The sequence below is a fragment of the Meriones unguiculatus genome, chromosome 4 (genome assembly GCF_030254825.1).
Source record: "Meriones unguiculatus strain TT.TT164.6M chromosome 4, Bangor_MerUng_6.1, whole genome shotgun sequence".
Classification (NCBI taxonomy): Eukaryota; Metazoa; Chordata; class Mammalia; order Rodentia; family Muridae; genus Meriones; species Meriones unguiculatus.
The window spans coordinates 14,224,046-14,241,078 of NC_083352.1; the positions used below are offsets into that span (position 1 = coordinate 14,224,046).

Consider the following 17,033-nt stretch of genomic DNA (forward strand, 5'->3'; position numbering starts at 1 on the left):
GAGCCTGGGCCTACTTCCCAGTGTCTTCTTAGGTCCACATGCAGGGAGAGCAGCTCCTCTGCCTGGCCTTCTGATACTTCTGCTATGGTCAGGACCATGAATGAACGCAACAAATTTAACAGAGCCCAAAACTTAGCAAACCCCTAGATATTGGCACAACTGACTCCCTGATGAAAGCACTATTTATGCTGTGAAACTCATTCCATAGTCACTACTTCAGTCGGCCATAATGAAAACAAGACCCAGTCCATTCAGGTCCATAGTTCTGGAAAAATATCTCAATGTATAACCCTTGCCTTTTGGCCTTGGCATTTCTGCCTTTGGCCTCATGTTCTGGGTAACTGAAGTATGTCGATCCAGAATATGATTTTGTGCTTGAAAGTTAACTCTGAGAAAAGCTCAGTTATCCCCTGGGATGCAGAGGACCTGCTCAGTGTACTTTGCCAGCTGGTTAATCAAGACTTTCTATTGACTTAAACCCATGTTCCCAGCAATCTTCTCTGGTGGAAAGCCCTCAACACAGATGTTCTATGAAGAAGCCCAGTCCATGTCTCACCTAGCCCCAGTAGTTACTGACACATACAGGCCTCCACTCACCCTAGGGTTCTCCTCTTCCGGTGGGGGCACATTCTGTGCCCATGGGCCTGTTGGCTTTCCCTGGTTGCCTGTTGCTAGAACTGCTCCATGGCCCTGGGTCTTCATGTGTGACTCCATCTTCTGGATCTGTTGGCTTTGATTTCCTGAATCAGATGCAAACAAAAGATTTTGAACCAATGCAATTAAGCATCATGACATAACAAGAATACTTGGCCTGAGCCACCCACCCGGGTCTGCAGTCCCCAAGACCAGGACAGATCAGAGGAAGCAGCAGTTCCCTGGCCTGCGCCGTTTCCTGGAACCCAGCCTGCCCTGCGCCCTGAGACCAACCCAGTCCCCCTGCCTGCACCATTCCCCAAATCCCACCCCAATCTGAGGCACAGGAGACAGTACAGATTAGAAGGCAGCAGGAAAACCAGCAGACTCCGGCCATCCGGGACCATGAGCTCTATCTACAACCCCAGAGACATATTTCCATCAGAGCCCACCAGGCCTCCTAGTAACAGAAACTAAAGGGCTAGAGGTCAGCACAAGAACACCAGCAACAAAACTCAGAGCTGAATGGCACCCCCCAAAACGCAGATATCCTACCACAGCAAGCCCTGAGGATACCATCACACTGGAAGCACAAGAAAACAATCTTAAATTCGAGATTATGAAAATGATAGAGGCCTTAAAAGAAAAAAAATAATCACTTAAAGAACTACAGGAAAATACAACCAAACAGGTGAAGGAATGAAATAAATCCCTAAAGGAAACACAGGAAAATACAATCAAACAGGTGATGGAACTAAGTAAATCCCTGAAGACAACCAAATGGGAAAAGGAAATGAATAAAACTGTCTAGTACCTTAAAATGGAAATAGAAGCAATAAAGAAAACACAATCCAAGGTAATCCTGGAGAAGGAAAATCTAGGGAAGAGAAAGGAAACTATAGAAACAAGCATCAATAACAGAATACAAGAGTTGGAAGAGAGAATCTCAGGTGTACAAGATATGATTGAAGAAACTGATACATCAGTCAAAGAAAATGTTAAATCTAAAAAGTTCCTGACACAAAATATCTAAGAAATCTGGGACAATATGAAAAGACCAAACCTAAGAATAATAGGAATAGAAGACTCTTAACAATAACGATAGACTACCTCAGAATAAAGGGCTAGAAAAAGGCTTTCCAAGCAAATGGACACAAGAAACAAATGGAGTAGCTATTCTAATATCTAATAAAATAGGCTTTCAACCAAAATTAATCGAAAGTGATGGGGAGAGCACTTCAGACTCATCAAAGAAAAAAATTGACCAAAATGACAACTCAATTCTAAACATCTATGCCCCAAATACAAAAGCACCCACATTTGTAAAAGAAACATTACTAAAGCTTAAATCACACATAGATCCACACATGCTACTATCAGGAGACTTCAATACACTTCTCTCACCAATAGACAGATGACAGATCATTGAGACAGAAACTAAACAGAGAAATAACGAAAGTAATTGATGTTATGAGTCAATTGGAACTCACAGATATCTACAGAACATTCCATCCAAACGCAGAAGAATACACTTTATTCTCAGCACCTTATGGGGCCTTCTCCAAAACTGACCACATACTCAGACACAAAGCAAGCCTCAACAAATACAAGGAAACTGAAACAGAACGTTGTATTCTATCAGACCACGATGGATTAAAGCTAGACTTCAACATAAATAGATGCAATAGAATGCCTACAAACTCATGGAAACTGAACAAGTCTCTACTTAATGATCACTGAGTCAGGGAGGAAAGAAAGAAAGAAATTAAAGACTTTCTAGAATTCAATGAAAATGAAGGCACAACATACCCAAACTTATGGGACACAACGAAAGCAGTGCTAAGAGAAAAGTTCATATCATTCAGTGTCTTCATAAAGAGGAGAGAGTTCATACTAGCAACTTAACAGCTCACCTGAAAGCTCTAGAAAAAAAAAAGGAAACAAACACACTCAAGAGGAGTCAACAGCAAGAAATAAATCAAACTCAGGGCTGAAATCAATAACCTAGAAACAAAGAGAACAATACAGAGAATCAAAAAACCAAAAGCCGGTTTTTTGAGAAAATTAACAAGACAGACAAACCCTTAGCCAAACTAACTAAAAGGAGGGAGAGTATCCACATTAATAAAATCAGAAATAAAAAGGGGGATATAACGACAGACACCAAGGAAATCCAAAAAATCATTAGATCATACTTCAAACACCTATACACCACAAAATTGGAAAATCTAAATAAAATGAATGATTTTCTTGCCAAAGTTAAATCAGGTTAACAATTTAAATAAACCCATGCCCCTAAGGAAATAGAAGCAGACATCAAAAGCCTCCCAACCAAAAAGAGCCCTGGGCCAGATGGTTTTAGCACAGAATTTTACCAGGCTTTCAAAGAAGAACTAATGCCAGTATTCCTCAAAGTATTCCACAAAATAGAAATGAAAGGAATATTGCCAAACTCATTCTATGAGGCTACAGTCACCCTGATACCTAAACCATACAAAGACCCAACAAAGTAAGAGAATTTCAGACCAATATCCCTTATGAACATTGACGCAAAAATAGTCAATAAAATACTTGCAAACTGAATCCCAGAAACACATCAAAAATATCATACTCTATGATCAAGTAGGCTTCATCCCAGGAATGCAGGGATGGTTCAACATACAAAAACCATGTAATCCACCATATAAACAAACTGAAAGAAGGAAAACCACATAATCATCTCATTAGATGCTGAAGGCCCTTGGCCAAACCCCTTCATGTTTAAAGTCTTGGAGAGATCAAGGATTCAAGGCACATACCTGGACCCAATAAAGGCAATATTCAGCAAGCCAATAGTCAACATCAAGTTAAATGGAGAGAAACTTAGAGCATTCCCGCTAAAATCAGGGCCAAAACAAGGCTGCCACTCTCACCATATCTCCTCAATATAGTACTTGAACTTCTAGTGAGAGCAATAAGACAAGTAAAGGAGATCAAAACTAGACAAATTGGAAAGGAAAAAGTCAAAGTATTGCCATTCGCAGATGATATGATAATATACATAAGTGACCCTAAGACACTAAGTGACACCAGAGAACTCCTACAGCTGATAAATACCTTCAACAAAGTGTCTGGATACAAAATTAACTCAAAAAATCAATAGCCCTCCTTTATAGAAGTGACAAAAGGCCTGAAAAAGATATTAGGGAAACAACACCCTTCACAATAGCAACAAATAATATAAAATATTTTGGTGTAATTCTAACCAAGGAAGTGAAAGACCTATATGACAAGAATTTCAAGTCTTTGAAGAAAGGAACTAGAGAAGATTTTAGAAGATGGAAAGATCTCCCATGCTCTTGAATAAGTAGGATTATCATAATAAAAATTACCATCCTGCCAAAAGCCATCTACAGATTCAATGCAATTCCCATCAAAATTTCAACAAAATTCTTTACAGACCTGGAAAGAACAACCATTAACTTAGTATGGAAAAATAAAAGACCCAGGATAGCCAAAACAATTCTGAACAATAAAAGAACTTCTGGTGGTATCAACATCCCTGATTTCAAGCTATACTACAGAGCAATAGTAATAAAAACTGCATGGTATTGGCATAGAAACAGACAGGTTGATCAATGGAACAAAATTGAAGATCCAGAAATAAACCCACACTAATACAGGCACTTGATTTTCAACCAAGAAGCCAAAACCATACAATGGAAAAAAGAAAGCATCTTCAACAAATGGTACTGGTCTAACTGAGTGTCTGCATATAGAAAAATGAAAATAGACCCGTATTTATCACCCTGCACAAAACTCAATTCCAAGTGGATCAAAGACCTTGACAAAAACAAAACAAAACAAAACAAAAAAACAAACAAACAAACAAAAAACCATAGACTCTAAATCTGTTAGAAGATAAAGTGCGAAAAAGTCTGGAACTTACTGGCATAGGAGACAACTTCTTGAACAGAACACCAACCGCACAGTCTCTGAGATCAACAATTAATAAATGGGATCTCATGAAACTGAGAAGCTTCTGTAAGTCAAAGGACACTGTCAATACAACAAAATGGCAACCGACAGATTGGGGAAAGATCTTCACCAACCCTACATCAAAAGACTAATATCTAAAATATACAAAGAACTTAAGAAATTAAACATCAATAAATCAAATAATCCAATTAAAATATGGGCTACAGAGCTAAACTGAGAATTCACAACCAAGGAATCTCAAATAACTGAGAAGCACATAAAAAATGCTCAATGTCCTTAGCCATCAGAGAAATGCAAATTGAAACCACTTAATCATAATTCCATTTTACATCAGTCAAAATGGCTAGATTAAAAACTCAAGTGATACCACATGATGAAGAGGATATGGAGAAAGGGAAACACTCCTCCATTGTTGGTGGGAGTGCAAACCTGTCCAACCTCTCTGGAAATCAATCTGTCAATTTCTTAGAAAATTGGGAATAGTTCTATCTCAAGACGCAGCTATACCACTCCTGGGCATATACCATAAAGATGCTCCACCATACCACCAAGACACTTGTTCAACTGTGCTCATATCAGCTTTATTCATAATAGCCAGAAACTGGATGTCCCTCAACCAAAGAATGGATAAAGAGACTGTGGCACATTTGCACAATGGAATACTACTCATCTATTAAAAACAAAGAAATCATGGAATTTTCAGGCAAATGGATGGAACTAGAAAAGATCATCCTAAGTGAGGTAACCCAGACGCAGAAAGATGCACATGGTATGTACTCAGTTATAGTGGGTACTAGATCCGCAGTACAGAATAAACCAGACTACAATCCACAGACCCAAAGAAGCTAAGTAACAAGTGAGGAGAATAGTAAGTCAGTCTGACTCCATGGCAGGCTTCAAAATTGGCTTCAGATTGAACAGACCTGGGTTTCTATTTCTCAAAACATGAAACTACAGTCCATGTAAGCCAGATATTGTTTCCAGCTTTCCCTGAAAGCTAGAAACAATAACTTAATAAAGTTCCCAAGCACTTGACCAATCAAATTAATGGTCAGTTAGAAACACGCTGCCTAGCTAGTCAAAATTACACTTCATTACCTGGGCACACTTTGTTACCTGGGCACTCCCTGCAGTCCCCCTAACTGCACACCAATCATGAGTTCCCCTGTATCCCTACCAACCAATCAACATAAAGATCACCTAACCACACTGGGAAATCCCCTAACTGTCTTTAAATTGAGCCTTTAAATTGCCCCAGCATGCTGGCAATTTCTGTAGAGTAAACACTCCTTGCTTTTGTATACTACCTGAGGCCTAGGTCTTCTCTCAGGGATTCCTGGACCTACTAAAAGAAGGGCCCAATGGGTGGTGCTGGAATGTCACTCCGAAGGGGAAATAGAATAGACAGCAGAAGTGGATTGAGAGAGGGAACTGTGCAGGAGATGGAATGGGGATCAGATGTGGGAAGAGGGGGTCTAAAGCAGGATCTCTGAGCTGTGCACACCAGGCAAGAGGCTGCTCTCAGAAGGCCGGCTGCAACTGGAGTGGAAAGTTCCTCCCCAGGCTATTTACAAGGTCCAGTCAAGATTGTGGAATCCATGAAGTCATGTAATCCAATTATCACTTTAAGAGGAACACCTGATCTTGAGGCAGGATCACACAGGCTTTAGTCTGGATCTTAACTACCCTGAGGAGGAAAAAATGGAGATGACCACACACTCTAAGTGCCTCATTTTAGGCAGACAGATGAGTAGAGGCCACAGCAGAAGGCCAGAACCTTGGCTTCCACTGCATAATGTATGTTTGCATGGAAGGTGAAAATCTGGGGACTGGCCCATAGACACCTAAGCACTCACAAGGGTCACCTTGCCATCTAATCCTCGTCATCTGATCCACTCAACTGATTCCTCTTACATTTAGATATTTCTCAGCATTAAAATGAGCCTCAACCTACAGTGTGTTGACTTAGTGCTCATCAGTAGGGAGAGGAACCTAGTATTCTACCAGCTGAACCACCAAGCACATGAGTGAAGCTGCTATACTGGCAGCGAATTCTCTAATTCCTATGATAACATTTTGCAGTGCCATTGCCAAAGATGTGTAGTGAGACTGTATCTGTGAGAGAGGGTTGAGGGGAAGAATACACATGGAGAAAGAGGTGTGTGGGAGTAGATGGGAAGCTGGATGGGGCAGGGAAGGGACATAGGGGGGAAGGAGAGGTGGAGGTAGAGGAGGAGGAGAAGCAGGATAGAGTTAGAGACACTTGCAAGGGAAAGGCAAGATGAGCGGCCCAAAGAGAATGTGTGGAGGAGTTAGGGGAGCGGGAAATGTGGAGAGCAGGGAGGGAAGGATGAACACAGGGAAGTAGAGATAGAGAGATAGTGATGAAGATTGAATCATAGACAGAGAGGGGGTGAAGAGAGAGAGGAGACCGACAAAGACACTAAAACAAAGCGGACTGGACTGAATACAGGGTGTGGCTGAGACCAGAGCGGCCCTGCTTTGCCACACCCACGCCAGTGTCGCCATAGTAGCATAAGCTACAGGGCGGGGGATATGATTTCCCCGGAAATAATGCCCCCTGGAAGGTCCCTGGCAAACTCATCCCACTTGGAAAAGAGACGTGTTCTGAGATTTCTACGCTTCTTCAGTTGTGGCTCTGGGGCTGGAATAATAAATTCTTTGATCTTTCCCTGTGACACCTGAAACAGCACAACTAACTTTATAAAAAAAAATTATTATTAGTAGATTGTTAAAGGCTTTAATAAAAATAAGTTTAAGAAAAGTAATGAATTAAATTTAGTATTAATAGGCATTAAGAATAGTAAAATAATAATAGGCTCCTTCTTAAGAAATAATAGCATGAGAGGTGCAGCTGGCGGGAGTTTCCCCCTCCCTTCAGTGCCTTGTTCCTAGAGAAGATCATAAATCTTAAGCAGGACATATGGGAGGAGGGTTAACAAAGGTGTAGTTAGATTTTGTTATAGAGAGGGACTTTGGCAGGCATCTGACTTAGCTCCTGACTTTCCTCTTCATTGGTTAGCAATAATGAAACTATATTTGAGGTTTCTTTTCCTTTGTTGACTCTGATCAAAAAGTTTTTAGGCCAAGATTATTTGTGGGTACTGCTTTATGTTTGATTGCATTTTGAGTTAAAATGTAAACTTTGTATTCTTGGTAAAAGTCTAAATGTTCTGGGAAGTATGCCAATTTTAAGGTGCCTTTTGTGAAATCATTATAAAAATACTAGCTTGATTTCAGTAAAGTGGCAGCAGAGTCAAAACCATCAAGGTGTCTCTGTCTGTCAATTCTTCGCCGAAACCGTGTCTTCCTGTCTAAAGCCTTGTTCTCCCGCGGACGACGGGAGCCCGACTGGGCCGGTCCGTGGCAGCTGTTTTTGTTCAGTGCTGGGCTCCTGGACTGCTGTTTTCTTGCTCTTTTCAGCTGAATCTTTTAGTCCAAGTCTGTTGGCAATGGGAGGGAACTGCCTATCCTGGCAGGCCTACAAAACAGTCATTGCATTGCTCTCCACTGATGCACTGGTAGAGTTGACTCTTGGTTTACTCGGGAGATTCTGGATAGGCCGTGTGTGATGCCAGAAAGCTTTCTCCTGTGGGTCCCAGAAGCTGAGTTTGGGATTCTGTCTTGTCCTAGCGGTGAGCAGGATTCTGACTGGGCTGCTTTTTCCCACTGGGACCCTGGGCTTTTGACTCTGTGTGAAATGCTTCACTGACTCCATTCTTTTGGGGACCGCAATGGTTTGTTGATGCATGGTACCCTGTAGCTTTTGATCCAGCAGGTCTTGTGAGGCTGTGTTTCCACCATTCTGCCTGAGCACTGGCTTGGGGACATCAAAAACAGCCATGTTCTGACCTTCTTCCTGCCTGGAAGGCAAGATGCAGGAGGCATCAAAACTTTGGATGGCAGGGTTTCCAGGGCACACCTGCATCCCAGGAGACTTTCTGGAGGGTAGACTGCCACTGACCTCCTCCTCTTCCCAGGAATGAACCTGGGCATCTGTGAGGGTTATGGAAAAGACAGATATATGGAAAGATTAAGGGAACTGTGTCAGGGTGGAAATTCCTCCATTTGTATGGATGTGCCTTCTTTACAGGTACATATCGCTTGTCCTTAAGCATGATCTTGGATTTGGCTATGAAGATAAACACCTCTAATTCTTAATCTAGATTCACTCTTGGCCACACCTTTGCTGGAAGCCTATATAAGAATTTGGGAGAAGGAAGTTTTTGCTCTTTGCCTGTTTGCAGTAGAAACTGGAGCCTATTTCTTCGGGACACTAGCATCTAATGAAGACAAGCTGAGACACCGTGCTGCATAGACTGATGAAGCAGACATTTTTCAGACATTTTGCCCCATGAAAGAAATCCAGCACCATATTTGGAAAAAGACCCTGAAGACACAGGAGCTGCTCAGTTGCTCTGCAAAGGTGAGTCTTGCAGTAAGTCCTGTAAGAGGACATTTATTCACCTGTTTCAGTTGTTGTCTGGGAGGCTTCCTCTGTCTGCTAACCTAGCCCTACTCTTGGAAGCTTCCAGCCTCCATACAATATAACCGAGGCCTAGAATGATTTTAGCCTCTGAGACTGACTGCTATTCAGCTCATCCTGTCTAGTTCTTTCTAAGCTCATAGCTGGCTGATTCAATTCAGCTGTTCTGACCCAAACTCTCTCCCAGCTGACTTATTCAATCTGGCTTTTCTCTTGGCCTCTGAATTGTTCTGCTTGGCCTCAAACTAAATCCAGCAATCTGCTCTAATCCCCTGGCTCCTTCTCATTCTCTAGTTCATTTGGTCTTCACCCGAGTTCTCTCTCTGCGACCTGTCTCAGCATTACTGTCCCTCTAAAACTGCCTCCTTCCTCTCTCTGCATTGCCCCTTAAGTTTTTCTCTCTTCTTGTGAAAGTGGGTGTATCCTGTTTTGTAGAATCTTCTCAGATTTGTCACTTTCTTTTTCTGTGATTCAATTAGACATCACTTTCAAACCTGGGTGTTTCCTTTTACAAATTAACTTTACCTTCATCGTTTGGGGTTAAAGGTGTGTGCCAGCAGCTTTTCTGAACCTGAAACTTGCTCTATACCAGGCTGGCCTTGTCTATGCCTCCTGGATTAAAAGCATGTTTGTACTCCAGCCGTATCACATAGACCTAGAAGGTCTTTGGATCTCTTGCCAGAAGAGTCATGCTCTGAATTAAAATTCCTCTACAAAATTTGTTACAGCTCGCATGTCCTATATCAAGGAGGCTGGCTCTGAAGCCTCTCTAAGCTGTTGTTCTGCCACAGATTGTGCCCTGTTATATCCAGTGAGCCCAGACCTGCATCGGGATGAAGCTCAGGTGCCAGGAGAGCTGGTTGCCAGGGGGAAGCACAGTCTAAGTTGGGAAAGGCTCCATGGAGTGGGAGCTGGACTAATTTCATTGGTTAAAACTCTTTTGTTTCCTTCTGATTCAAGAAATCAAAGCCAACAACTCCAGATTCAGCGATAAAGCAGGAGACACACATGAAGATTCAGGACCATAAAGCTGTTCCAGCCCAGAAAGTCCAGAGTAAGCCAAGAGGGCCCATGACACAGAAGGTTCCCCCATGGCAAGAAGAGAACATTATGGTAAGTAGAGCCCTTAATGTGTCATCAACCACTGGGGCTAGGTGAGACACGAACTGGGCTCCCTCAGAGAACCTATTTGTTGTGGGTTTTCCACCAGAGAAGACTGCTGGGAACATGGCTTTAAGTCAATAGAAAGTCCTGATTAGCCAGGTGGCAGAGTACTGACTGGATCCTCTGTATCCCAGGGGATCACTGAACCTTTCTTGGGGTGAGGTTTTAAGCACAAAAACAAAAACCAACCAAACAAACAAACATGTTTTGGGTTGACATACTTCTGTTACCCAGAACAGTAGGCCAGAAGCAGAAATGCACAGGTGAGAGACATGGGAGATTTTCCCAGGACTGTGGACTCAGACACATTGGGTCTTGTTTTCATTTTGTTAGGTGATAGTGTCTGTGGGTTGAGTTCTACAGTCTGAATGAAGCTTCCATTGTGGAATTAGTTGTGCCAGTGTCTGGGAATTTATTAAGTTCTGGGGCCCTGTGAAATGTTGCATCTGTCCATGGTCCTGACTGTAGCAGAGGTATCAGAAGGCCAGGCAAAGGAACTACTCCCCCTGCATGTGGACCTGAGTAGACACTGGGAAGTAAGCCCAGCCTCTCTTTAGCAGGATTGGTCCTTTGGCACATACAAGGCTCACTGACATCACTCATGCATCTTTCAAGTGTGCTTACCTCTTCCGGGTTCAAAGAAACAACCATTTTCTGGAGAGAAAACATTGCAGGCATTTTAACCCTTTATCCCTAAGAGGTACCTGGATCCCTTTTTGACTCACTAATATCTCATTTGCTACTCACAGGTAAAATGCAGAGAGTGTGGGGCCTTTGGCCACACAGCAAGGAGCAGAAGGTGCCCAATCAAGTATGGCCAAAAGCTCCTAGATCCACAGCCTCTGGGAGCCAGGAAGGAGAAAGAGAATCAGGATCCTCGCAGGACACAGGGTCTCCAGAAACCAGGGCCCATAAGCCAGGCCAAGACAGAAAAGAAACCTAGTCAAGTCACTGGACAGAGGTGAGTGATGGGGAAGGGCTGGCCAGAGGGAAGGCTCTGGGTGCAGCAAAGCTCATGGGGTACCATCACTCATCTCTCTGTCCCCAAACACTGAAAGGGCCAGACAGCTAGTAAGTAGTATACTAGCTACAGAGAGTGAGTGGAGAGTGGGTGAGTGAGAGTGGGTGAATGGGTGGGTAGAGCTGATGTGTTTCCACACCATTGTCTGTCCCACAGAGGTGATGAGCAGCAGAGGAAGGCTCCCTTCCAGAAACTCCCCATGGATCCACAGAGGAGGGGCCAGCACATCAACCTGGTTGTGAGTAGCAGCAGTTGCTCTGTTCCTGAAAGTCCCTTTCTCTGTGCTCTGCCCCACCTGCCCATTCCCTGCTGCACCACCTGCTTGCTCCATTCACGACCCCATGCATGTCACATCGAATCAGTCCTCTCTGATGCAGCAAGGACTCATTTGGTCATTTTCATAGTTCAGACTGACTTGGGTTTTGGGGAGCAAGTGAGCCTCTGCTGTGTGCTTCTCCTTTGGTAGACCAGTTCTCCTGGAGGATGGGCAGGCTCCTCCTCACCTGTCCTTGAGCATGACCTTGTCTCCTGGTCTCCATGTGGTCCTTCCTTCTGAGGTCATATTACAAACATGGCCTGCTCTTCTAGCCTTCTAATGATCTTCTCTCAGATTTTAATGTTTCCATTTTGAACTGATTCTGTGTGCTGCTTCCAAAATCTAGACTTTTATTGGAGAACTTTTAGGGCAATGAATATATCCTTTAAAATTTTTATTTTATTTTTATTCCATCCCAATATGTTGGCTGCAGAGTTGACTCTCATTTTGAGAGTCATATTCAAGTCATGTCATCTTAACATACCTTTTCCCCTGTTTTACATCCTAGGTGACATGATTAGGGGTTTTCAATACACTGGAAATTGCGTGGTAATTTGAATTGTTTTTCTCTTGACCACAAAAGGCTCATGGCCCTCTGCTTAGCTGTCTATTTATATCATATATAAATAAGTAAAGATTTCTGTAAAAATCATATATTCTTTACATAAAACACATGTACACATGCAGATACATTTGAGTGATGAGAGTTCAGCTCAAGGAAACTTCACAGTGAGGCTGAAACTCTTCACATTGCATGTCCCAATCCCTCTGCATCTCCCCCACCACAGGTTCTCATTCTGCAGCTTTTGGATAACTAATGTAGACCATTTCAGACTGAGTACCTTCACCTTAAAGTGAACTTATACAAGAGTTTTTCTGTCATGATAATCTTATGAGGTCCTTGTGTTATTTGGAAGACTTACATAGTCAATTTATCCTGCAATTGTTATTTTCACAGCATCCCAAGATGCCAGTGTTCAGTCCTGGAAACACAAAGAAGTCTGTGACCAACCAAATTCAGATTACTGTGTCACGTGCCAGAAAGTCTCCTGGGAAGCGGATGTGCCCTGGAAACCCTGGAGCCATCCAAAGCTCTGATGCCTCCTGCATCTTACCTTCCAGGCAGGAAGAAGGTCAGAACATGGCTGTCCCTGGGGTCTCACAGCCAGTGTTCAGGCAGGGTGGTGGAAACACAGCCTCACAAGACCTGCTGCATCAAAAGCTCCGGGGTGTCTCACATCAACAACCCATTGTGGTCCCTAAAAGGAATGGAGTCAGTGAAGCATTTCACACAGAGTCAGAAGCCCAGGGTCCCGGTGTGAAAACACAGCGCAGCCAGCATGCTGCCCTCCATCAGGGAAGACAGAACCCTGAACTTAGCTTCTGGACCCCAGGTGAGAAAGCTTCTTGGCAGCCCACACTGCCTAGCCAGAAATCCTCAAAGAGACTAAGAGTCAACTCTACCAGTGCACCAGAGGAGAGCAATGCAAGCACTGTTTTGAAGGCCTGCCGGGATAGGCAGTCTCTTCCCATTGCCAACAGACTTGGACTGAAAGATGCAGTGCCAGTGAGCAAGAAAATAGCAGCCCAGCTGCCCAGCACTGACCAAGAACAGCTACCAAGCAGGCCTGCTCTGGTCTCAGCCACACCCTATGCTGAGTCCTCTCAACCATCTACCAGCCATGCTGTACGCCAGTCCCTGAGAATGGTCTTTACTAGACTTAATGGTGACTGCTGGAGCTCCAGGTTCCTGACAGTGTCCCCAGCACTTGCCCATGAGAAGCAAACAGCTCCTTGGGAGGGCCCTGCCTTCCTGGAGAAAGGTGAAGCAGCACGCTCCCAGGTCCCAGTGAGTGTCCTCTATGAGGACCTTCAGGTCTCCTCCTCTTCAGAAGACAGTGATGGGCAGTGAGTGATGGGACAGCAGATGCCACCCTCCTGCTCAGACTTGACAGACACTTTCAGACTGGTCCTCTCTGGGTTAGCCAGCTAGATGACATGACTGGGACCTGTCAGATCCACTTCCAAATGACCCTTCTGGTGTGCGTGGACTCACATCTCTGCACAGAGCCTCACCTCAGCATGGACTCTGGACTCTGACCTGAGAAGACCTCTGAAGAAAAGTCACCTGTCCTCTCCATTGTGATTATCAATGACCTGTATACAGTATGTCTTTTCAGCTACCTCAACGTCCTAACTCTGCATGAGTTGTCATATTGTATGATGTTTTCCACTTCCAGTAATAAAATTGGCCTAGAAATTATGTCTGCAGTGGTGTTCTTGGGCCGAAGGCATGGGGTTTTCACAGGACCTATGGCCCAATAACGAGCCACAAACCCAAGAGGCTCTCAACCTACCCCATCAGGTTTGCCGTTCTGACACTGTGCATAGGTACCCCCACCTTGTGATCTTAAGACCATTGAGAGACAGGGCAGTTTGTAGGCCTGTCCTTCCAGGCTGCTGGTCACAGATGTCATGGTCACAAAGGTCAATTGCATCAATTTTAGGACTCAGTGGGCTTCTTACTGAGTTCCTATTCTGAGTTTTATCCACTATGAGGCCACTCACTGTCCCCATACCTCTGCTTTTGCTTGCTTTCCATTTATGAGGCCAGGACTTTGCATTCCTCACAAAGTCTAAATCCTGGCTGTTCATTACACCCTTTCATCTCAGCACCCTTTGTAGTTTGGGCTTGAAGGATGCATCAAACTGTTGTGTTCACTGCCCCTCACCCCCATATTGCCTCTCTGTTTGTTTTTGTGTGGCTGTGTGTATATATGTTTCTCATATTCATGTGAAAATCAAGGCACCTGGAGTTTCAGAGCAGAGTGCTGAAGCTCCTGGAAGATATTGGTTTCATCATGCATTTTTTTTGTAACTTATGTGCTTGAGGCAGTGTTTGACACTGAGTGGAAGCCCCACAGCTTGGCCTGTCTGACTGGCTGGCACACTTCAGTGATTTTCCTTTCTCTTCCCTGTTAGCCTGCTGAGATCTTTCAGAGCTGTGTCTATAGCTCTCTGTGAGTGGTGGGCCCCAAACAGATGTCAGCCAAGGTTTCTCTTTGTGCATCTCCTCAGGTACCACACCCTGTGTTGTCCTTGGGCTGCTACATGCCATGTGCTTCTCATGAGGTCATTCAATGTATTGTATCCAAGCTATATTTTATTAACAATACCAGTCATAAGACATTTCTCTTTTCTCATATAGAATTCAGCAGACAATGAAGAAGAGGGTAAAGTTTAAAGCAAGGGAGCTGGTATGAGAGCTCAGGCGTCTATGGGCTAGATTGGGAGATTCTCAACTTAAATCCATATGAACAATGTTTGGTGGAAGCCTAGGCTCTGTCATCCTTAGGATATGTAGAAGTAGGCAGAACCTGTCCATCAAGATCACCTCCAGCTATCTATATTTATAAATTTGGGAAGCCCCTGGGTGAGAACAATAGGCTTGCAGAGGAGACTGATGTCTCAAGGACACAAAAATCAGAACAAGTGAACTCAGGAAAAAAAAAATCACAAGTCAGTGAGTGATAAGAACGGAGCATGAAGCAAAAAAAAAAAACACAAGCACACTTAACATTTGAATGGGTGTGAACCCTGTATCTGCCAAAGAACCAATCCTGCTGAAGAGCCTGGGCCTACTTCCCAGTGTCTTCTTAGGTCCACATGCAGGGAGAGCAGCTCCTCTGCCTGGCCTTCTGATACTTCTGCTATGGTCAGGACCATGAATGAACGCAACAAATTTAACAGAGCCCAAAACTTAGCAAACCCCTAGATATTGGCACAACTGACTCCCTGATGAAAGCACTATTTATGCTGTGAAACTCATTCCATAGTCACTACTTCAGTCGGCCATAATGAAAACAAGACCCAGTCCATTCAGGTCCATAGTTCTGGAAAAATATCTCAATGTATAACCCTTGCCTTTTGGCCTTGGCATTTCTGCCTTTGGCCTCATGTTCTGGGTAACTGAAGTATGTCGATCCAGAATATGATTTTGTGCTTGAAAGTTAACTCTGAGAAAAGCTCAGTTATCCCCTGGGATGCAGAGGACCTGCTCAGTGTACTTTGCCAGCTGGTTAATCAAGACTTTCTATTGACTTAAACCCATGTTCCCAGCAATCTTCTCTGGTGGAAAGCCCTCAACACAGATGTTCTATGAAGAAGCCCAGTCCATGTCTCACCTAGCCCCAGTAGTTACTGACACATACAGGCCTCCACTCACCCTAGGGTTCTCCTCTTCCGGTGGGGGCACATTCTGTGCCCATGGGCCTGTTGGCTTTCCCTGGTTGCCTGTTGCTAGAACTGCTCCATGGCCCTGGGTCTTCATGTGTGACTCCATCTTCTGGATCTGTTGGCTTTGATTTCCTGAATCAGATGCAAACAAAAGATTTTGAACCAATGCAATTAAGCATCATGACATAACAAGAATACTTGGCCTGAGCCACCCACCCGGGTCTGCAGTCCCCAAGACCAGGACAGATCAGAGGAAGCAGCAGTTCCCTGGCCTGCGCCGTTTCCTGGAACCCAGCCTGCCCTGCGCCCTGAGACCAACCCAGTCCCCCTGCCTGCACCATTCCCCAAATCCCACCCCAATCTGAGGCACAGGAGACAGTACAGATTAGAAGGCAGCAGGAAAACCAGCAGACTCCGGCCATCCGGGACCATGAGCTCTATCTACAACCCCAGAGACATATTTCCATCAGAGCCCACCAGGCCTCCTAGTAACAGAAACTAAAGGGCTAGAGGTCAGCACAAGAACACCAGCAACAAAACTCAGAGCTGAATGGCACCCCCCAAAACGCAGATATCCTACCACAGCAAGCCCTGAGGATACCATCACACTGGAAGCACAAGAAAACAATCTTAAATTCGAGATTATGAAAATGATAGAGGCCTTAAAAGAAAAAAAATAATCACTTAAAGAACTACAGGAAAATACAACCAAACAGGTGAAGGAATGAAATAAATCCCTAAAGGAAACACAGGAAAATACAATCAAACAGGTGATGGAACTAAGTAAATCCCGGAAGACAACCAAATGGGAAAAGGAAATGAATAAAACTGTCTAGTACCTTAAAATGGAAATAGAAGCAATAAAGAAAACACAATCCAAGGTAATCCTGGAGAAGGAAAATCTAGGGAAGAGAAAGGAAACTATAGAAACAAGCATCAATAACAGAATACAAGAGTTGGAAGAGAGAATCTCAGGTGTACAAGATATGATTGAAGAAACTGATACATCAGTCAAAGAAAATGTTAAATCTAAAAAGTTCCTGACACAAAATATCTAAGAAATCTGGGACAATATGAAAAGACCAAACCTAAGAATAATAGGAATAGAAGACTCTTAACAATAACGATAGACTACCTCAGAATAAAGGGCTAGAAAAAGGCTTTCCAAGCAAATGGAC

The 17,033-nt window shown here is 43.7% G+C and overlaps 1 protein-coding gene across 1 annotated transcript; it reads left to right on the plus strand.

Annotated features, from left to right (window-relative positions):
* The first annotated feature begins 8,986 nt into the window (after window positions 1–8,986).
* Window positions 8,987–13,774, plus strand: LOC132653571 (putative protein FAM90A13P). Its single transcript, XM_060381351.1, has 5 exons — window positions 8,987–9,058; window positions 10,079–10,231; window positions 11,032–11,243; window positions 11,460–11,541; window positions 12,578–13,774. The coding sequence occupies exons 1-5, from the start codon at window positions 8,987–8,989 to the stop codon at window positions 13,529–13,531; spliced, it is 1,473 nt and encodes a 490-aa protein (XP_060237334.1). The 3' UTR covers window positions 13,532–13,774.
* Window positions 13,775–17,033: the final 3,259 nt, after the last annotated feature.